This window comes from Hetaerina americana, unplaced genomic scaffold (genome assembly GCF_022747635.1).
Source record: "Hetaerina americana unplaced genomic scaffold, ioHetAmer1.1.p SCAF_1, whole genome shotgun sequence".
Taxonomy (NCBI): Eukaryota; Metazoa; Arthropoda; class Insecta; order Odonata; family Calopterygidae; genus Hetaerina; species Hetaerina americana.
The window spans coordinates 69,975,688-69,999,307 of record NW_027286069.1 but is presented as its reverse complement, the minus strand read 5'-3'; the positions used below and the strand labels follow the sequence as shown (position 1 = coordinate 69,999,307).

Sequence of the window (23,620 nt, the reverse complement as noted above, 5' to 3'; positions counted from 1 at the left end):
CAGCTACAAATATTAATGAGGGACTAGTTTCATCTGCAAAGTAAATATTAATTGAAGGGGCATATTACATTTTTTGATTTATTTCATCACATTTATAGAACTGACCTAATATTTATTATTCATATAGAGGTCCTAATATTTACAATTATGATGGGAGTATGATTCTCTCCACTGCGTAACTGGAAGCCTATTGGTTGACATCAGCTACTTGCCATGTTACCGAACCTTAACATAATTTCTAGTATGCTAATCCCACCTTACCATTAGACCCCTATGGCCTCAAAACACAACCAATTATTGTCCATGACTGCTCATCCATTGAGTGCCCACACCTCCTATTTTGCAGCTAAGCCCAATTTTCACAAGTCCAGAATTCACAACTTGCTGGATTAACCTGATGACTTTAGGCTCACTCAAAAGTAATAGAGGCTATGAAGCTCAACCTATGCATTACAATATAACCTTAAAATGAACGTACCCACCGTCGTGAAGCAATGGAAAACGAAATAGCTGAGACCATAAACTTGCATTAGAACTCATAATAAATAAGTTCACTTTCATTAGATAGAGCTGAATATTTATTTACGTGTACTCTAATCAGAAAGCTGTTAACTGTTTGTTTCAGCCATTTTCATGTAAAGATCTAAGAAACAAATAACTTTTCTTCTCAACAAAACATAAACATACTATTAAAAAATCTACACTATTCAAACATTACCTGAAAAAACTTTACACATAGATACATACGTTAATGTAATACCATATGGTGAATGATAAACATATCAATGAAATCTCTACAGATTTTTATTAAACTCCAATTTTCTGGCTACAACATCATGTAAAATAATGAAGGAGGTGTGGGAAAATAAGTATAGACAAGTTATCTTACCAAAAAATATTACTCTGATTTACATTGCTTTTTGAACTTTTCACTCAACCTCAAATAATACCTTTGCTATTTTGTCTTTTTATTCATTTACTTTGATAGGGTAAGGCCATAAAATGGCATGTAAGCATTCAGAGACTGTTGAATATTTTTACCTAGAATTTTTCAAAATTCCTAAGCATGAAGGCTTCTGAGTTCTAAATAAAAACTATGGTAAATGGAGGAATGCAATATACTATATAAATTTGGGTAAAAAAATGACTTCTTATTGAAAACCTTAATGTAGAAAAGTTTCCACATACAATATATAATACATGAATTCATAAACTCTGAGCATGCTAATGCTTTATTATGAGTATGCACTTTTCAGATGAATATGCTGATCTACCTGCTTTACCACAATGGAATCAGTCCTTGCAGGTACCTATCCTATCCTGGCTCACTTAACAGCCATTAGCAAGTCTTTGATACCACTTTCACTGGGTGAAAGAGTACAAATTAAGGCACATCAGAGGTCTTCACTTTTATTCTTCCCAATCTGCGTCATCATCTGCAGTAGTTGAGCTCATTTGAGGCCGAGGAGGAGGAGGAATCATGGCAGACACTCTCTCCAATGCATTACCTCCCAAAGACGATGATAACCCGCCACCACCACCCGCTGGCTTCTCTTGCTTATTGATCCCCGAAATGCCCTTAATTGTGAAATCAATGTTAGAACAATATTTAATCAAAACCATAAAATAGAACACATGAATATGTAAATAAGAATGTATATCATCATGCCAAAACTCATGCAAGATTTGCAAGAAATTCTCCCATTACATGACAATTGCTCACTTAGTTCAATTTTCAACACAAGTTAATTAACAAAGACATGGATAGGCACAGAGCTATTTTCTTGGAATATTAAAAGCCCGTGAACAAGACCACTCAAGAGAATAGTTTGACTGGAACAGGCAGGTTCACATACATCAGGTCTCTGAGCTATAAGGATTCATCTTAAAGATCTATAACATCTATGAATAGATAAAGAAGAATTTAAAGATTTAGGCACCACTATGTAAAAACCCAGTAAAAGAGTGAATAATACCTTTCTCCTCAGGGATAGCTTGGCATGCAGATCAGCCATTAAGTCTCCTCCACCAACTTCAACCTTGACCTCCTGTAATATAAAACGAATTGATTTAGTTAATGCAGCAGTTATTATTTTTTGCCTTAGCTCTTACATCATTAAATCTCTCCAGCTATGATTTGTACATAACTTACAGCCAAAAATATAAAGATATCATCGCTAGCAACAAACAAAATATCAAGTCACTAGAAGGCATTACCTAATACTATAATGATCTTATAACTTAAGCAAACTATGATCCTACAGTATGATCTTTATATGTATTCCCTTTTCTAAACCCAAACCAGCTATCTAATGCAGCATTTCACATTTTTCCCTCATTCATTATTGCACAAAATACTTGAAAAAAGAATTTTACTCTAAACATTTCATTATGTGTGGAATTTACTTTACCTCAACTGCTCTGAGTACTATGAAAGACTCCCTACATCCCTTTACTGAACACTCTCAGAAGGCATTCCGAGCAACAAAGCTCCCAGGTACACAATTTTACCTATTTAGGCATAACTCAGCAGGGAACATGCCCTTCCCTCAAAAACTGGACTGAGCAGACTTCAACTCTTCAACACATTAGCAGGTACACTTGCAGCACCGAGTCGATAGTCAAAATATTGCGTACACAATGGTTTTGCTAAAGAAATATTTGTCCAATAAAAATTAGAGAATATAAATCCTGGAAATGAATTCTTGTGTTTTGCTGTATGCTTATAATTTTTAAATGAAGCTCTCCCATTGGTACTAATAGATGCAAGGTATAAACCATTGCATTATCACATAATTTTGTGCTATCAATGTATCAAATAGAAAATAATCATGTCAATTCAATACAAATACATGATTAAAGTTATCATAGGACAAAATATTTCATGACAAGATTACTTTTTTCTACCTGCACATTAATATCCACTGATTTTGTATAAATCAAGGCTCATTTTTGGAGATGATATAAATCTAAAATCATAATTTTATGCTTGTAATAGAGTCCTAGTTCTGGGTGAAGCATAGATTCATATTTATAAAATAGATGACAGTATTTATGGATTTAAAAAAAACAATATAATTTATGTGCATCTTGAAAGACCCTTTATCTATTTTGGAACACTCTCACACATCCATTGATTTTTTTTAAATGTCTAATGATGCTCTTTTCACTTGCTGTTTATTATTACTATTATACTCATATAACTGAGTTTCTCCATGCAATCAGATGCAAGTAATTTAACAGTAAAAGTAAAATATTTTAGTCACAAGTGCTTGCAACATCCTATGGAGAGCCCTCAAGTTGTTCCAATGTCACTATGTAGCTTTGAGAGGGGCTATTGCTTAAGTTGTAAACATTTTGATTTTTACAATTATTTTTTCAAAGGCTGGAAATTTGAATGTGCTTGGAATCCAATGTCATTCTATGGTAATTACAGCCAGCAAAAACTGGGTTCTAGCAAAATCAGCAAGATGCTGCACTAAAGCATCTATGTGTAAAGGGAGTAATGAGTCTATGAAGTCAAATGACATTAAGGATATGGAGTAATAGAGTGTTAAAATCAACAGTATAGAGAGAATATCCATTGTATACTCTCATGGTATACTATTCCATAGATAGTGTTGGTTGATTTGTTACATGTGCCATGGGCATCCCAAGGTTAAATATAATTAAGAATAAGTTTTTTGAAATCATGTTTTTTCTTCCTTTGGACTTCAGAAGAGATGGTGGAATGGCTTATGTTTTAATGACCCTAGGAGCTGTGGGGCTGGGAGCAAATAAGATGGGCATTTCCGTGAAGGCATTCCCTAAAAGCACTATTGAGGAAGGCAATGGGAAAGCACCTCAAATATCTCTGGGAATCATGGGCACAAACATGAGTTCTGGAAACTATGGGACTCATACATGGGATAGGATTGATACATTTATTTTGGCTAACAATGATTTCAGCATTCAATCTCAACCAACCTGTTTCTTTTTCTTGGCTTCCATTTTACGGTCTTGGACAGACCGCAACTTTGCACTTCCAGAACCACCAGCTTTTCGAATAGCTTCCATTAGATTGGCACGAGCATCACCAGAACTTGCAGGAATCAAAGCCTAAAATAAGCCAAAGTTTGATAAAATAGTTTTTTATTTACAACATTAATTTTTCTAACAGATAAACATAAAATATATTCATTTGAAGTGCAAAATATATACCATCAGAATACCCAATAATTTTAAGCCAAAATACAGGAAATCTTTAACATTTTCAACAGACTTATTTTATTTTCTCAAAGATTTTACTCTGTACCAATATACTATAACCTACTTACAATATTCATTTTCTCCAAAGTTACAACATTCATATTGTGAAAATACATAAAAGAGGTCAATATCTAATACTATATTAATCAATAATTATTTTTACAAAGGGCAAAGTGAAATAACTAATGTGGCAATTGATATAATATTTAATTCTCACTTAATAGTTTGGCATGATGACATGAAACACTTTGCTCCTTGTAATGAATTATGTGTGATCTTGTGTCGTCTCATACCTGCGCTGATTCGTAAAATGCTCCAACATCACAATGGGTTGCAACTAACCCTAAACTTCAGATTCATTGTTTCAACCAATTTCCAATTTTAACAAGAAAACAGAGCTTTTGCAGTGGCCAATCATTTAAAACATATATAAAGTATGAAGTTCTTATTGAATTTTGTTCTAGCTAAAGCAATACATTTATTCCACTGTTATCCTGAGATTTCATTACTCCTACCCCAGAATAAATGCTTCAAAGGCAGTGACTAGAATATTTACCCAATGATTACATATTCTTAAGGGTGTTGAAAGGCTGCTTCTTATATGTATAAACGAAAAGCAATTGTAAGCTGATGCTATTAACGAGAACATCATCGGTGAGATAATGAAAGCGATTTTTGCTGACTTCGGTAAGAATACATCAGGATCATCAATGGTCGAAGAATTATTTGGGGTAAGCCATGGGTGGTGCAGGAAGTTTTAGAGAAGAACTGGCATGGTGAAGTAGCAAGCTCCAGCTCAAAGGCAGGAGAGAATTTCATTGATGACTTGAAGACGCTCATAGATTCTGAGGGTTGCATGCCACAACAGGTTTCTAATTGTAATGAAAAGTGTCTCTTCTGGAAAACGATGCCAAAGCAAACCTATATAACAGCAGAGGAGAATTCATTACCCAGGCACAAGCCAAGGAAAGACTTAAAAATTAAACCAAGGCTTGTTTACAGTTTAGAAGCACCATATGGCTTAAAGATGTGCAAAGTCCAGAAGAGCAGGCTAAATGTGAGGTGGAAGTCATGGGAAACTACTGCATCATAAATTGAGCAGCATCACCCTAAAAAGGCAGTAGCTATGCACGCAAATTTATTTAATGATAATGCTGCACTCATTTTTACAAAATTTGAAATTAGAATTTTTTTTATTGTTCTGTTTAACAAGTGTATCACTTTACAACAATGGTTCCGGAATGAATTTTGCTCTCTGTGCAAGGTTCCACTTTATGTTGGGCTGCATTCCAAGACTGGTACTTTAAGACCTCAAAAATATGATGCACTGTAATATTTGACCTTTTCCAAATGGAAAACAACCCATCTTGTATTCAATATATAGCAACGCCATTCTAAAATAATTTCTTAGTTTTAGCATTCAATTTACGTACTTCCTTGTCACAGGTACATGAGGATCAATTTAGGTGAGATACTATTTATACATTTCCCATAGCAATAATGTCTATCTAGAAAATGAAATCCCCAAACCCTCTGATTTCATAGACCCAAGACACCATGACAATTTTGACAGATAATGATTACCTTAGTGGGTGCTTCTTCCTGTGGCCCTGATTCAGTTGCCTGCTGACTTGGTGGGGCTGGTGGGGCAGGAGGTGGAGGGGGTGGTGGTGGAGGAGGTGGTGGTGGTGGGGGTGGAGGTGGGGGTGGTGGAGGGGGTAAAAGAGGTGACCCAATCACCACCGAATCTGTTGCATTCTGAGTCTCCAAATCAACAGGCATTTGGATCGAAGCCCCTAACTGTGGGCTCTTATCAAAAGGTAGGGATTCAGGTAATTCAGGAACAAGGTTTGGCAGTTCTGGAATTGCTGGGGTTGTAGTCACTGATGGAGCAATGACGGGTTCAGAGTCCATACAATATCTCAAGTCATCAGCGATACCTGTCAGTCAAAAGTAAATAGATATATTAAATTGCTGCAAGCATTGGAAAAAAATTTCAAGTAAAAGACCCTTTCATTGTTATAAATAAACAAATCCTTGAGCATGCATTAAAATACTAGAAGGAATGCATTACTTTCACGGTATACTTCATTAAATACCTCAAGAAATATTGATGATATATATAACTTGACAAAATACAGCATGGAATGGTACAACATGTCTTTTTTAAATCATTAATGAATTTAAATCGAATAAAGCATATGAGAGGCAACCTTTCAACACCGTTGAGAATACGTAACCGTTGCGTAGATACTTTGGTCATTCTATTTGAAGCATCTATCACCTTAATCATGTCCATGTTCTTGAAGAAAAGGCCAATTGTTGATGTGCATAACAGATCAGCCACGCTCACACTTTGCTCCCAATTTTAAATGATTTTTACTGTTGTTTTTAACTCTCATATGGCTTTGTTCTCATGAATTTTTATTCGTGGTCATTTTAAAAATTATACACAAAAATTATTAAACTTTGCACAAAAAAATTAAAAATGTTGGAACACAATTTGGAAATATGTGTGATCACTATCATTAATAAGATACTAGTGGAACACGTGCAAAAACAAACTAAAGTAGCAGGCACACAATCATTCCAGGAATTACCCTCATCTCATCACTCATTATGCAAAAAGTCACTTGTTAAGAAAGTCATTTTTGGTCAAAATATTTTTCCTTGTAATACAAATTAGGTACTCACTATGCCATGTGTCATTAACCAAGGTTCTACTCTATTATAAGAACATGAGCAACCAATTCCAAAGAAACTGCGGGAGATGCCGCAACAGTAACTTTTTAACGGAGTCATCCGCTAATGTGCATTTCAATGCAACAATTTCAGAGTGTAAAAATCATTCGCCTTGACTGGGATTGCTGATGGACAAATGTCTGGGATCTGGATCCCAGTCAAGGCGAATGATTTTTACACTCTGAAATTGCTGCATTAAAAAAGTTCATTTATTTGGAAAGTGTTTTGGATGAGGGTGGGTAGAGTGGTGGGGAAGTTAAAGAAGAATTGTATGAGGCAAAGAAGTGTTTACAAAGAGGTTGTAGTTGATGATTGGCATCTTAAGTTAAGACATAAAGAAAATACTAGTGAAGACCTTAATAGTTTTGAACAGTTCAGAAACTTGGGCATTGAAGCAGGAGGATAAGCATAGAGTTGAGGTCTTTGAGATTAAGCTATGATGGAGGAGAAAGTAATAAACAAAATGGAAAACAAACCAAGTTCTAGGCATGGTAGGGAAAGACAGAAGGTTGTTGGGATGAATTTGAAAAAGGTAGTAAAAGTGGGTGCAGGAGATATTGAGAGGCAACGGGATGCTGACGAGGGTAATCGAGAGATTTCTGGGCAAGTGAGGTACAGAATAGCATGTTGGATGAACTTAAGGGAAATAAAGAGTGAAAGATTAATATTGTAATATGTAGTACAAAGTACAAGTTATTGTAATACATAGTATGCGGTTTAAGGGTATTTTGTGTCATGTTAGCCAAGGCTTATTAGTACAGAAGTGTGTCATTCTATGATCCATCAAAAACTTACCCTGAGCTAGTAGACTAATAATAATAAATGAATATTTACAAAACGGTAAAGTTGTAATAAATATGTTTATGAATATATAGCCAATTACATTTAACTTATTAATTTAACCATTCTACTTGATAATAATGATATGACAGAGAGAATATTAATTTATTACCTGGTAAATCAGGAAGATCGAGAGGTACATCTATTGAAGGAACATCCCCTAATCCTGGTGAGTAGAAGTAATTTTCACCCTTATGTCGATCCATTTGTTCCCTTTGTGAAATCGACAAAGGAGCTGCCTCAAGCTGCTGATCTTGTTCCTCTTCTTGAAGAGCCTGCCGTGTCTTTGTCACTACACCCAGAGGATCAAGCATCACATAACGTTTGTACCTAAATAGATATGTATATACCATTAATGTACAATAACCCTGCTTGGTCTTTTATTGTTGTATTGTAGTCATCTAATTATTGAATTAAGTCAACTTACATGGTGAAAAATAAACCTAACTTGTGAAAAATATTTCTTCATCAACACAAGTTGAAGATATGATTTATTAGAACTCTGACAAAAACTGGATATGAACAGTAAGTATGTAACATACATTAAACTTTCTTGACCTTTCAATACTTTCTTCATGCTGTGGTCTCAAGGGAGTCAGAAGCTGTTTAGCCACCTCAAGATATTTTACAAAAAAGTGTGACAACTAATGAATGTGTCATGTCTTCCATTCAATTTCTCTAAAAATAGATTATAAAGTTCTGATGTACGGAATGAACAATATGTTGTGGGACCACATCAAATTGGCCTGTGAGGTAAATAGACCTTAGTGAAAGTTGTATGCCAGTAATAACACATCAAATTGTTAATCATCAATCAGGATAAATGAATAAGATTCCAAAGCTTGAGACTTTTAGCAGAGCAATGTAGAAAGAGGGGCTCCATGATAATCTTAGACCACTGGAATTTAGTTGAGCCCTCGCTCAACATAACATTGAATGGTAATCAGTTTATATTCAATACAAAGGATTTACAATTTCTATACCTCATCAATGACAGTTGTTTGATAGATATTATGTACAGTGCATTAAAACCGAGGAAACACTGAAAATATCTAGAACATATATAAATTATCGCTGTTTAATGCATTGCTCTTCAAGATTTCCAGGAGATGGTGACCATCTAATAAATGCAATGTAGAGGCAAGAGTTTTCACATTGGTATTGAATAGGGAGGAGGTAGATGAATTTTAAAAAATTCTGTAAGAAATGCCTTATTTTTTGGGATCATTACAGTAAGTAAAATTGTAAATTTCTAAAACATAAACAGCTCATCTAACTAATAACTGGATAAAGAAATTCCATTTTCACTATAAGAAAAAATTCAGCTTCTACAAGCAGTTGACATCAGCAATAGATCCAATAAGAGTTTGGGATATAAAATTTAACCTAGTCAACAAGCGTTTAAAAATTGTGAAGAAACATGTATTGCATTTGACAAAAGCAAAGTTGGACTCGAATGGAAGTGTCTAGATATGCCAAACATTAGGATGTGGCTTAGGGTCATCATTTATTTAACATAATCAATTTCAGCATTACAAATCATCATATGTCTTATAATCCAAGATACCTGATGATAACATTGTAGCATTTAAACTAGTCATGTTATATAAAAACTGTCTGGAAATAGATACAAAGTTATTAATTCCTATCATTGCAACATAGTTGCTTGTGAGATAGGTTAATGGGAAGTGAGAAGCTTGTGTTTTGAAACTAAGTACGTAATTAGAGGAAGAGTTGGTACAGCACCAAATGTGAATTAGTTTCCTTTTTCTATTTCATTGATAATACAGGTTTTTCTGTTTGAATTCTACCATAAGAAAAATTGATTAAAAATTGTCTGATTATCACATAAACAGACAAATGCCCAAATGCTTTTAATTTAGGTCCTTCATCAATGGTAAGGTTTGCCATTTCAGCTATAGAATAGGAAACTGATTTCAAGTCTAATTTAATACGGCGTGAGCGCATTGAGACTGGAATAGTATTTAAGTTTGTTCCTGATGATTCAGGAAATGCTTTCCATGATATTAGATCAGAGTAGACTACTTTGCCCAAAATTATTGAAGACTCTTAAGCCAAGTAAATAATAAATCCTGAAGAAAATGGATTGTTTTCAATGGATCCCAGAAACAAAAGACACCTGATGATAATATTGTTGCATTGAAACTAGACATGTTTGATAAAAACTGCATGGAAATAGATAAAAAGTAATTTAATCCCAATATTGCAACATAGTTGCTTGTGGGAGAGGTTATTGGGAATTGAAAAATTAACAAACAAAATGAGGGTCGCCTACATCAAAGGAACACACATGTTTTACGAATTTAAGAATAAAAAATCCCATAATTTCAGTTCTACATCAGGGATAAAAGTCAACCATAAACGTATAAGACAATTTGTAATGCTGTGAGTTTCAACTTGTACACAATACAATATTGCATGGTAGTAGGAATTTATCACTGAAAAAACATGCTTTGAATGATAAAAACTAAAATCCCCTTAATCACTAATAAAATTCCTTTAAATCGACTAATCAAAAATTCTTACGGATTCTCTGAAGTGTTGAAAAGTAGCAATGAGCAAATGGAATTTATATCTGCAGGCAAACTCCCAAGGCCTTCCTCAGGTGCAATTTCTGCTTTAGCCTGAAAATGCCTCCTACTGTTTTTTACATGGTAGAATTCAATTTTTTCCTGAAAATAACAATATATTTAATTGAATCAACCAACACAATTATAGAATATGAAGGGAGCCAAAACGTTTTCTTTACCTGGATATCATCTATGTGTGTTTTCCTCGCATTTATCTTTACTACATGCCGTTCTAATGAGATTGGAGTGCTCGGGGAAAATATTGAAGTGAAGTCTCTGTAAACATCAGAAGCTGGGTATTTTGATGATGAGAAAATCTGAAATAAATTATTCCAACTTCCATGAGTTTTAAGAAAATAAGACCAAATGGTAAATAAAGGATCTTATATATGAGGGTGGTCCCATAAGTACCCAGCCTGAGCTAGAGATGACGGTAGTGGCTTAAAAAATATCACTAATAGAAAGTACGCAATCTAGAAAACATATGTTTCATGTTTTAAGATGCCATTTTGTTTAGTATTTGTTTGGCAGCCATCAATAGAGAACGCTTTCAGTGAAAATGTGAAAATGGAGAAAATTGGTCATCGTTATGTGATACAATACTTTTAATTGAAAGGCCTCTGCCCAACCAATACAAAAGCTGAACTGGATTCTACTCTGGGTGAGTCTGCTCCTCCGTTTACAGCAGTAAAATATAGGCTGGCGGTGTTTAAACGAGGCCGACAAAGAACTAGTTATCAATACAAGCATCGCATTGGTTAACCAATTGAGATGACAACTCCAGAAATGGTGAAAAAAATCTACAAAGTGATACTGGATGATCGTCGACTGAAAGTGCACGAGCTAGCAGACATGGTAGGCATTTCAAAAAGTGCAGTACATCACATATTAACTGAAAATTTGGACATAAGAAAGCTGTGTGCAAGATGTGTGCCGCATTTGCTCACACTCAAGCAAAATCAGTGTCATGAAGATGTTTTAATTGAGTGTTTAGCAAAGTTTCACAGCTACAAAGCAGAATTTTTGCGATGTTTCATAACAATGGATGAAACATGGGTCCATTAATTCACACGCGAGACAAAAGAAAAATCAAAATAAGGGATTCAAAAGGGAGAACTGCCTCCAAAGAAAGCGAAGACTGTTTCGTCCGCAGGCAAGGTCATGACATTGGGTTTTTGGAATGCACGAGGGATAATTTTCATTGACTATCTTGAAAAAGGAAAAACTATCAACGGCGAGTATTAAGCAAACTTATTGCAATGTTAGAGTGAAGAAATCAAGCTAAAGTGGCCGCATTTGGCTAAGAAGAAATTATTGTTTCATCAAGACAATTCACCAGCTCACAAATCTGTTATTTCAATGGCCAAAATTCATGAATTTAAGTTTGAGTTGCAACCTCATGCACCCTATTCGTCTGATTTAGCCCCCTTGGATTATTTTCTCTTCACAAACTTGAAAAAATGGCTTGGTGGCCGATGATTTTCCAACCATGAAGAAATGATATCGGCAGCTGATGGCTGTTTTCAGGAGCAAGACAGTTCTTATTATAAAAAGGGTATCGAACTTACTCAACATTGCTGGGAAAAGTATAAAGAGCTGAAAGGAGATTATGCTGAAAAATTAATACATTTTTTTCCAAAATTTTTGTTTTCTTTGTTGGGTCGGGTGCTTCTGGGACCACCCTCATACTTCATACGTTGACCTTCACATCCTCAAACATTATGAGCAGGTTGGAACAATGAGTCCATGTTTATTAAACAAATACCTGTAACCAACATTTTAACAAAATGATTAAGCATGGCCTTTCTCCCATTATGAATGAATGTAGCAGCTTTACGTGATATTAATGTAAGGCAATAGTTTTTATTTCACACTGGAATCTAATTAATGTATTGAAGGATGAATTGATGATACCATTGTATTTCATATTTATAGAAATTATTCTTTGAAATAGAGATAATTTCAATTAGATATCCCTTTCCTTCGGGTGTTTTCCATCTCTTACAGAGTCAAGGATAAAAACTAAAGATAACTGACCTCTTTCCGTTTTATTTCTCATGGTAGAACAACAAAAGTATATCCAATGAATTTGACATCAGAAGAGCAGCATACTTAAACAAAACTGTGATATTTTAGCCAGTATCTTTACAAATGAGAAGTTTGAAAAATACTGTGAATATAGAATAAAATAGAATATAAATATGTTGAAGAGGGCAATAAAACTGGATGCAAAAATAAGTACATAAGAAAACAAGGCCTTGAAGCAAGAAATCAAAATGCAAAACCATGAACCATTGAAACATGAATGCATTCCAGTAAGTGGCACAACAAACTGGTGGAGGTTTTTATCAAGAGACCTACTTAAATACTTGGAACATTCTAGGCCAAAATCTCATTCGGAACTGTATAAAAAAAATTGGGATAGCAGTGAATGGCTAAGAATTAACACATTGTTTCGATTATCACCAGTGCTTTCTAATCTATGTACTGAGGAAATTTTAAGAGTGGCATGGGAGTGCTGAATTTGGGAATGAAAATGAACAGAGAGCCAACTAAATTGTGTAGGTCTTACAGATGAACACAGCCATGGAAGAGTGGTTGAGAGAAATATAGGACCAGTGCATGAAGCATGTGATGAAAATTATTCGTTAAAAAAACTAAGTACATTGAACAGGGTAAATATTTCAGCTGTACTCCAGAAGAAATTGGGAATAGTAGGGGGATATTAGGAGAATAAATGCATTTGCGAAATAATTTACGCGGAGGAGGGAACAGATGACAGCCATGTTATGTTAAAACGAAGAATACATTGATAAAGAGTTTAGTTATTTAATATAGCTTAGTCATGCATTGTATGAAACTTGGTCTTTGATGCAAGAGGATAAGAAATAATTAAGATGATGGTCAGCACTACACATTTTTACTCAATTTTCAATTGAAGATGCTGTAGTTGGAATAGCTAGCATTAAAGTCATCTCTACTACGTGATTTGAATATCAAGTTGCTTTCTTTGGTAATGTTGAAAGAGGTACGAGCAAGATATCAAATGAATTTGATCATATTCTATCACAACTGATCGTAACAAAATGGTGAGTGCTCTTCTTACTGAGATAAAATATTTGTTTTAAAAATTTACCCTAATAAATATGACAACAGAAGACAAGAAATTAAGCAGCGCATTTCAATTTAAACTAGGTTACACGATTCTAAAATTTTGTTTGGTAATTTCAACAATGATTGAATGAAGGGGGAGCTTTGACTACAGCTACAGTTCATTACAATCATCCAAGATATTTGAAAAAGGGTAAGTCAAAATGCGATTCTTAACTTCAGAGTTCTTTCCTTTTCGGCGATATTTTAGATGAACGAGCTGGTTGGCAAGTACACGGGCAATACTAATCACCGAAACTAATGCATTACAGATGACACTGCACTAACATCTCGCAAAATATTTTTTTATGCCATAGAATTTGGTACTTTTATCATTCAATAAAAATTATTCTTACGGGCAAAAATTCGTCCAAATATATTAATTTCCAGATCATCACAATACAAGTTTTGAATTGCCCACACATTTAGGCGTTTTCTGTTTTGTACTTTGCAAATTCGCTTATGCCAAAGTATTTCTCGCCTATTTTTAAATGGGTACAATAACAGGGATAATAGATATTTTAAAAATTATTCATTTATAAAAGTTAGATTAAATTTAGCCTGATTCCAAAGCCTTAAAAATCACAAGACTATTTAGTGTTAAGGAACAAATATGCAGCTGCATTAAATTTCCAATTTACGAAAAGACAGGTGATTGTCTTGATGCTACGACGAACAGACAAAATCGTGCCATTTATTTTCTATGGCGAGACGTACCTTAGTTGCTTTCTTCACTCCTGTCAACTTTTCAACTTTTGCCTTTGCAACTGAAGTTCTTTTCTGAAGGTTTTGCAACTTTTCTTTTTTCTGGGATATTTGTACTGTAATTTTCGTAAAGATATCATCAACGATCTTGTGCAAATGATCTAATGCATCGGCAATCTGAAGTATGGTCTCTTCCTGTCCCAGATCCTGCTGAATGAAAGGCACCTCATAGAACTGCATGGCCATTGCTAATGAAAGAAGCAAGAGTTAATAGGAGCTTGTCAACATTTCCGACTGTCAATCACACAAAGAGCACCGAAAGTTCCATTTAGAGCAGGCGACCGACCACTTTATCCAAGATGTGAAAAATTAACAGTAACTTTAACCTACATTCATTCCTATGAAACGAATGGGTTATATGAAATATATAAGTTAAACCTTACCTGATCAAATTTGAACAAAAAACACGGATATTAATATTGGATGAAAAGTTGTTGGACTCTAAAGTTAGTTTCATTTGCCCAGAATTAAAATACAACCAAATGAAACCTTTTTCGAGACGACAGGCTCGTCTTTCAAAACAGTTAAAAGGATATTTAAGTTTGAGAACTTGGCCATACTATCCACGGTGCAACCGTTAAAAAAACCTTTGTTTACATCACTCTCATTAGACTTTTCTGCTGATATTCTGCAACCTGTCACTAATGTTATCGCGCATTTCAGCTGTCGGAAATAAGAGCATTGGGCTGTTAAGATTGCGCGGTGAATTCAAATATTTTGATGGGATTTTGTATTGTATGAGTAACAATTGAAATTGAAAAATCTAGCTAAATAGTTTCATGAGCTTCATAAAATACTTCCCGAGATAGCCATCAAATTTTTCTTTGCTTCTTCGTTTGTCTGCGTTAAAGTTTATGTCCAATTGAAAAAGTTTCAGAATCATGGGGCACTACGTTCCGCGTAAAAATTTCTTTACATCTTTTTTCAGGTTCTTATAAACTCTCACCATTTTTTCAATAATAACATTTTGCTATTTCTCCAACTTAAACGTTTATTTCCGTCTACAGCATATCCAAATAAATGAATTGAGCTACATTCTATTTTTGCCTCCTCCTAAGATGTTCAACTCATCCTTCTATTTCCTCAGAATCTCATTACTTTCGTTTCTTATAATTAATATTCATGCCGTACCTCAAATATTGAACTTCCTATGCTGATTTTCCAAAAATCTTAACTATCCACGAACCTTGAGCAGCTTCCAGTCTTATCATTATATCCAGCCCCAATAACTTCATGCCTGTCATAGTACCATTACCTCTCAAGTGCATCACAACTCCACTTTAAAAGCATCTGTGAGATTTAGCAACCCTATTATTCCCCTGCCCATCCTGACTCTTTTCCTGATAACTTAACTAATGCAATCGTAGTCAAATATTGGTTTTCATTGTCTCTTAAGACTTCTAATCCACTACAATCTTCAGCAACATACTCAATATTTTTGAGGAATATGCACTGAAGAATACCTTCAAAAACTCCATGAAGCATAAATGCAAATACATCTTTGTCAAAATATGCATTCCATCACAGTACATTCTTGTACCCTTGATTCCAAATGGTCCAGTCTGTGTACGTAGAATTATACATAACCTTTCCAGTAGGTATTAAAAAAATAAGATATACCAGTTTAAAAGGCCCAGGATTATCCTTAATGACAAGTGTTTTCATAGTGTCAAAGAATACTTTAGGCCAAATTTATATTATTTACTGTTTTTATTAACTTCATACTTGGCATGCCCTACACACTTGCCAGTATTATTACAGTGCACTGTGCCTTGGCTGAATACAGTATTATTATTAGTTATTTCATTACTGTGACAGTATCACACATGCTTACACCTGGTTTAACACAACATATTTTCTAAGTTAACATTCCCTTTCCACTCTTTGGTTGATTTCATAGTACCCACTTCGCTGCAAGTGAAGTTAAACAAATGGTCCTTTACTTTTAATGCAATGTTGCTTTGGGATTAATACCAATGGTCAGACAAGTCTCCTGTTTTCATCTTAATTCCATCTGTCACAGCCTCCCAAAATTTAGTATGGATTTTTGATGGGCTATGCAAATCCATCAAAATGGAACCTGCTAAGCTATAATTTTCTGTATCAATAGATATTTAAAAAATTGCCTCGCAAAAATATCTCAAATTGTTGCATTATATAACAATAAAATGCTTTTGATTTTAAAATTTATTACTTTCTTGCCAAAATCTTTTACTACATAAAAGAACATCCACCTTGGGGTGATATAAAAAAATGAATGAATAACAGTGGCATTTTTATATTGTGTAACAAGCAAAATATGAGGAACCACATATGCAATTTGCAATAAACACAACAGGTAATTTTAGATTTCCATAAATTGTCATCACAATTCACATAGGAGGAAAACACTTCAATTAACATACCATAGAAATAAGAGCTCCCATCACACAAAACTAAATTTCAAATTCCATTTAACTATTGCCATGTTACTATTCTAAAAAACAATCGATAATTAAATTATTAAGATGTAAATAGATAAACATGAAAAAATATTCACTGATATTCACTGTAAATAATTTATTTCTATAATACCAATTGGTACAATTTAATTCTTCACTCCTAACTCCTTTGCTAGCTTTTCTAAATCAAGAAAAATTACAATGATCAACAATATGATTTCAAGAGCGAAACTCTGCTTCAATTATTTCTGCAATAGTAGTTTCATATGGTGCTACTTTTAATGTTTTCACAAGGCCCTCAGAAAAATGATGCTATGACAAGAAACAAACCACCTCTAAGGCTACATAAATTTAAAACAATGTGCCCTAGAAATACTTTCACCAGCTTTTCCTTCAAATTGAACTTCATTTACACTGTGCCAACTACATTTCATTTTTCTTGTAATATGTTGATCATAAATATGTATTCAACATAAAGATGTTTCATTTATTCATTCACTGCTATTCATTATTTTAAAAATAAATACTTTAACTGCATATTCAACTGTTTCTAACATTAAAACTCAAAAAAGTTTCCAACATCATTTGATTATATTACTTCAGTGGGAATGAGAAAATACAAAATTAATGACAAGACAATTTGTCAATTGTAAAACAAAATTTATTTTTAAATGAAAAGGGATACTGAACAACATCAATTAAGGAGTTGTGACTGGACCCAGATTCTGGTTCATTACTAATGCCATAAATAATAACACAGTGCACGATGCAAAGGTGGAACAACAGTTCTGGTCCTTGCCAAAACAAAGGATAGAATAGATATATTATTATAAAATCACAATTTCATCTATATTTGCTCAAGATGGTCAGCCAGACACTTAATTGAAACGTCTTCACATCAACGTCAACATGAACTTAGCAACACTGAAGATAGAAAGTAATTTTCACCAAAGTAACCAAACAAATATGACCCTTGTACTGCTCAATAGTAATGAAATAAATAATTTTATCTATAAAACTGGTGACATTCAGTCCATCAATAAGATATGATACACATAATGTACATTCAAATAAAATAAACTCCATGAAAATTAAGTGCATCAAAATAATTGATTTTAATGAAATATGCTCAGTCCACAACAAAACCATACAGCTACATGTGATATATTTATATGAGTATATATGTATTTTTTTCATGACAATTGAAGAAATATATCGGAACAAATTAAATTAATATTATAGAAGAAGATCACAAATTGACCAGTAACAATTTGGAATAAATGAATTTTTCCTAATCATTTGCAATTTGGTCTTCCTAATTCTATTAATAGAAAAATAGTAAGGACATTAGTCATTTTAAGATAAGGTGCACTACCTAACAGCAACTCTGACCTCATCACATACCAGTATTTTGGTATTACAACATACCCTTCCACAGTTCATTTTCCAACTGCAAGATAAATGAAAATGTCAATCTGCTGAAGGGTGACTGGCTCACAATGTCCGCATGATCACAGACTAACTTCTTTCTTTCAGAGAATTGACTCGGATGAACTTTGAAAGTTTACCTTGATTTTTCCAAATACTGCAGTTTCTTCTCATGAATTCTTATTAAGCCACTTCTGAACAGGGAAATTAAAATGCCAGCACAAGAAAACAAAGGTAAAAAAAGGTACAAAATTCCATTTCTCCAGAAATGGCAAACTGATAACTACACAAATTTGCTTACTGTCTAGTTAATGATTTTACATTAATGAATCTGCATTGGGAACATTAAATAACCATATCCTGCAGAACCATTGCAGGAACTTTTAAATGAAAACACAAAGCTACCAAATTTTAGGTTTAAGTTATTATTTCAAAACTGTGATACCACCACAAACCCAAATTTTCCTAAAACATTACACCTTACACCTCCATTACAATTAGTCCTCAATTTACGTGAAATCTTGATCAAGCCAGCAATTAGGAATAGAGTCTGAAACAAGTTTGCCAGCAATTAGAAATTGAAAGTTCTATGAAATATTACACACACATTAAAGAAAGACTTATTAATATTCACCACAGCACTCCAAACATGATACAATTACCTCGACAATAATGCATTGCAACATGTCCAAAATAACTACTAATCTTTGGTCCTAAGCAAACTTATCCTTATCGCTTGTAAGCATAGCCATTACCAATTGCACCCTGTGTATTTTTATAGTATGATGGCTGGGATGTAGGTGCAGGCTCTGGTGGAGGTGGGGGAGGTGGAGATGCAAAGTATGATGCAGCAATAGAAGCATTGGTTGCAGCTGTGTTGCTTGTTTGAGGTGCTGCTGCTCCGCCTTGATAATTTGCTCCAACATGCTGGCTTCCTGAATTCGGAATGGAATGGCTTCGAATATGATTCTGCTGAAATTGTGGAGGAGGCTGATTTGGTTGGAACTGTGCAACATGATTCTGATGGGCTTGGTGAGGGGGTTGGCTGTGATGGTTTGGCTGATGATTCTGGAGAAGAGGCTGGCTCTGGTGGTGCATCTGGTTTTGATGATGAGATTGATTTTGTTGGTGTGGTTGACTTTGGTGATGAGGCTGATTCTGATGATGAGGCTGGTGTTGATGGTGAGACTGACTTTGATGACCCAGAGACTGATGGGGTGGATTTTGATGGTGAGACTGACTTTGGTGATGGTTTTGATGATTATTCTGATGAGGAGGCTGACTCTGATGATTAAATTGGTTTTGAGTATGGTTCTGATTCTGAGAATGCTGACTGCTATGGTGGTTCTGCTGGTGCTTAGGGGGAGGATGCAAAAATTGTTGATTGGTAGTATGCTGTTGAGTTGTAGACTGCGGCTGATTCGTAGAATGCTGTTGACTGGTAGAATGCTGTTGGCTGTGGTGATGTCCTTGATGATTTGGAGTATGACTGGGAGTATGATTTTGGGTATGATTAGGGGTATGACTTGGGGTATGTTTGGATACATGCAATGGTGTCGGATACTGCTGAGTAGAGTTTGAATTTTGATGACGTGGGTTCTGGTTTGGCTGTTGCTGCTGCATGTGATCCTGATGCTGCTGATGACCATATCCATAGTTTGACAGCATTCGGCCAACTTGATTGTTTGATGAGATACTACCCCTGTAAAGAGCAAAGAGTGTGTGATTGGGATATACTGAGTCAAAGCATATCCAGAATCTAGAGTTTACATCTCTGATCATTTTTTGAGAGCCTTAATGTAAATGTAGAAATGTAATATAAGAAATGTTAGAATTAAAAAGGATGCACAATTGATCAGATTAAATTGCACCTAAACCTACTTTACATAGGTAAACAATTATATGAAATAATTAAATGTGAATCTTGCAATTTTTAATACTTATTCATCATAATTTTGAATAAAGAAATCCTCAATTTCTACACACGTCTATGTAAGTTTATCCTTGGACTACATAGGGTGATTCAATTCCTGAACCACTAAACTATGAAATTCAAACTCAAGAGAACATGATACAATTTTACAATAATTTTATTTCATTTCAATTACACCAGTCCAATTTGAGACTCCTCCGATGTTTGGACCAACGGATTTGATCACACCATCTCAATTATTATCCCAATCATTACTCGAGTAGTTGAAGGAAGAAGTTTCTTCCACCACCACTTCATTTGGGATCTCATATCTCCTTTAGTATACACAATAACAAAACCTGGGTGGATGAAGGGAGTGGCAGTTTTTACATAACAACATTAATTACTGTCTATATAATTAGAAGAGGGAAAGTATTTTTTATTAAATAACTTAAATTTGATATGCCAAGGGAAAAAAATATGTCTTGAGGTCCATGAAAATATTCTGACATTTTACAAATCTGATTTATCTTATATGGTAGTTGACACCTAGAGCAGAGAATTTACTAATTTTTAACTTTTCTTTGGCTAAAACAATTCTCAACATACTTCTAGGAAATAATGGCAGAAGATAGGACAATTACCCACTTGGCACACCACTTAGGGTTCTTCAGCAAGGACTTGAAATTTTCCAGCAATTTTAGCAATGACATTGTGATATAAAAGCCTCATATAAACTCTCAAGACACCAAATATTTATTTAATTTATTTAGGCATAGAAAATTCATTAAAAATAATAAACATTTTCAAGTAAATTATCCATACCATAGCAGCCCTTAGAGTCCTCTCCACACCAAACTCACATATTTTCATTTCACAAGGGGTGATTATAGTAAGAATTATTAGCAACTCTGGGCGTCCATATGCCCACAATGGCGATTACATTTTGCCAGTGTTGCGGTACAATAAATAAATAAAAAATTCTTACTTTGATCCTCCACCCCTTCCCGCCAGCAATGCAGCACCAGTTGATGACGGATTTGTAGCCAATGGTTGAAAGTTAGCACTGTTGCCAGAGTCACGATTGCCGAAAGATGAGAAGCGATCTCTTCCACCAGCACCGCCTCGCCTCTCCCTGTCACGATCCCTCCCTAGAGTTCCCATACGGCCTCCACTTCCTGCTCCCCACCTGTTGCGACCTACATAATTTAATTTTAAAATTAATTTAGCATGGGCCAACAGCATTGGGGTTAAATTCTTTTACCAAGCAAGGAGAATCAAAAGTAACTAAAATTCTGTTCTAATTTCTCTTCATTTAAACATATAGATGAATGTAGTTGAAGAGAATCAAGGGAAAATTGTGTCAGGAGTATATTAGCAGGTAAGAAACAAGTTCAAATGTGACAGAAATAAAATAAGTTTGAAAGGCGAGTGCAGCATGGAGATATTAGTGCAAATAAATTAAATCCTCTGGAAAAACTTAGACTTTTTTTTATTTTTCCTACCCTATTGAATGTCATGATGAGTATGGATTTAATAATGACAATTCTTGGGTCAACTCATTAAAATAGAGAATGAATCTGAAATATGATTTGAAATCAGCAGTTGCTAAAAGGCAACCAGAATTGAATATCTATGAAATGACTTTTTCAAGATTTCCTAATCAAAATTCATATTTTCCCCAAGTTTCCTTCCATGCTATTTCTACCTAAACTATTTGGTACTTTAAATGGCAATAGAGGCATGAAAAGCAGATAGTATTAATCTATTATCATTCTCAACAGGAATCCCCTATTCCTACACTATATCCTGAATTTTCAAGCCAAATTTGTACTTTTTTATTTTGACTACTTCCCCAATGTTTTACCAAAATTCTGAAGATATAAAAGAGTAATTCCAGACTTTTTCCCCCAATTTTGCTGATTAAGTAGCCACTCAACAATAGCAGCCAAGAGATAAAAAATGCATCCATATATAATTATGAAGATATAAAAATGATCTCCTTGAATGATCCCCAGTACTGATGGATCAACAATTACTATTACCTGGAACAACCTGACATCCCCAATAATATAGAAAGAAAGTGAAAGCTTCACTGTTTTCTACATTTTTCCATGTAAACTGATATAAACCCTTATTTTCTAGAGTTCATTTATCACTTCTGTAACTATCATCATATACATACATATCATTATTATTTTGCATAATGATGACATTTGATAGTAGCATTTCAGTGATTGAGCACTTACTGCGACCACCAAATGAAGAGCGTGCCATATCAGCCATCTCAAACAGGTGAGGGTTCACAACTTGGTTAGCTTCCCTCAACACTGCTATGAGATCAGATGCTTGTCTAGCATTTCCAGGAGTGAAAAATGCATATGCCGTTCCTGTGCGCTGAGACCTTCCCGTACGTCCAATGCGGTGAATGTAGTCTTCAGAGCAAGATGGGTAGTCAAAGTTTATAACAAACTTCACATCCTCCACATCTGTTTTTCAATAAAAAATTAATATCAGTAAACCATTAAATTTTTTATTAACTGCCAAATTTGTACCAAAACAGACATGTACTTCACCAACAAAAACTAAGTTAGGAGAAATGTAATATGCTATCATTCCAAAGCTGAAATTTATACTTTCACAATCATGAATAAAGATTTAAAAGTTTTATCAGAAATAATTAATAATTTTCTTTTACAGGCAAAAAAAGAGTATGTTTAAACTTCTTTTACAAAATAATTTAACTTACATTTCACAATTCCAATTACCTCTGAGTCTCAGAAGTCCTTAAATATTTTCCTGCCTAATTCAAATTGATCAATTTACTGAATTGAGAAAAATTCCTTTCACAACCAAGGTAAAATTAAAACCCTTATATTAGGATAATATTAAAAATAAAACAAAGGAAGTAAATTTTACTCCTTTCTAAGGTGACACATAAATTTGAATGCTACAAGTTTCCCTCAGATAGTCATCACGTTTGCTTCTGATCTTCTTATCTTGAACATTTAAAACTACAGGACATTCTTTTCAGTAACAACTCCTGTCCATTTCAAGTTGCTTTGCTTATCTCTGCATGCTCTCCTAGACAAATAGTGAAGAGAGTGAAAACAAAGATTTCATAACAACTTGATCATTGGATATGAGCATGTACTGTTCAATAACAACCAAACCAGTATAAGAAAAATATAATTTAGACACATGGGTTAAATGAATACTTTAAACAAGAACTATTTGTCTACTCAGAAACAATAAAAGCATAATATAACACCTTTCTACTTATCTGACTACAAAAAAGCATCAATTGAGCAATAGAGATATAATTATTGTAGCAGGGAAATTCATTTTCTTCTTTTGTACATATACATATCACCAATTTAATTACCATTTGTGGATCACTTAGTACTTGATGGTCATTGAATGGCGGTCGGCATTTGCTCACAAAATGATAATAAACAACAAAGAACTCGTAGGTCAGAAGAAAATGACTCTATATACTACCA

General features: G+C 34.3%; 2 protein-coding genes across 4 annotated transcripts in view; both read right to left on the bottom strand.

Moving 5' to 3' along the window:
- Window positions 1-786: 786 nt before the first annotated feature.
- Window positions 787-14,982, bottom strand: LOC139685986 (WASH complex subunit 1-like). Of its 2 annotated transcripts, none has more exons than XM_071583105.1 (9): window positions 14,720-14,982; window positions 14,289-14,524; window positions 10,601-10,738; window positions 10,378-10,523; window positions 7,943-8,160; window positions 5,833-6,188; window positions 3,967-4,098; window positions 1,977-2,048; window positions 787-1,578 (listed from the first exon to the last, which is right to left on the bottom strand). In XM_071583105.1, the coding sequence occupies exons 2-9, from the start codon at window positions 14,520-14,522 to the stop codon at window positions 1,411-1,413; spliced, it is 1,464 nt and encodes a 487-aa protein (XP_071439206.1). In that variant the 5' UTR covers window positions 14,523-14,524; window positions 14,720-14,982; the 3' UTR covers window positions 787-1,410. The 2 variants fall into 2 exon arrangements, with proteins under 2 accessions (XP_071439206.1, XP_071439207.1); XM_071583106.1 differs by having other exon boundaries at window positions 14,826-14,982.
- A 1,523-nt stretch (window positions 14,983-16,505) lies between these two features.
- The window catches only part of LOC139692900 (uncharacterized), a 32,983-nt gene continuing 25,868 nt past the window's right edge, over window positions 16,506-23,620 (bottom strand). For both annotated transcript variants that reach the window (XM_071591220.1, XM_071591227.1), the window contains 3 exons: window positions 22,367-22,606; window positions 21,106-21,316; window positions 16,506-19,907 (listed from right to left, as the gene is read on the bottom strand). In XM_071591220.1, coding sequence (XP_071447321.1) covers window positions 18,935-19,907; window positions 21,106-21,316; window positions 22,367-22,606 — 1,424 coding nt within the window. In that variant the 3' untranslated portion in view covers window positions 16,506-18,934. The remainder of the gene's footprint in view (window positions 19,908-21,105; window positions 21,317-22,366; window positions 22,607-23,620) is intronic.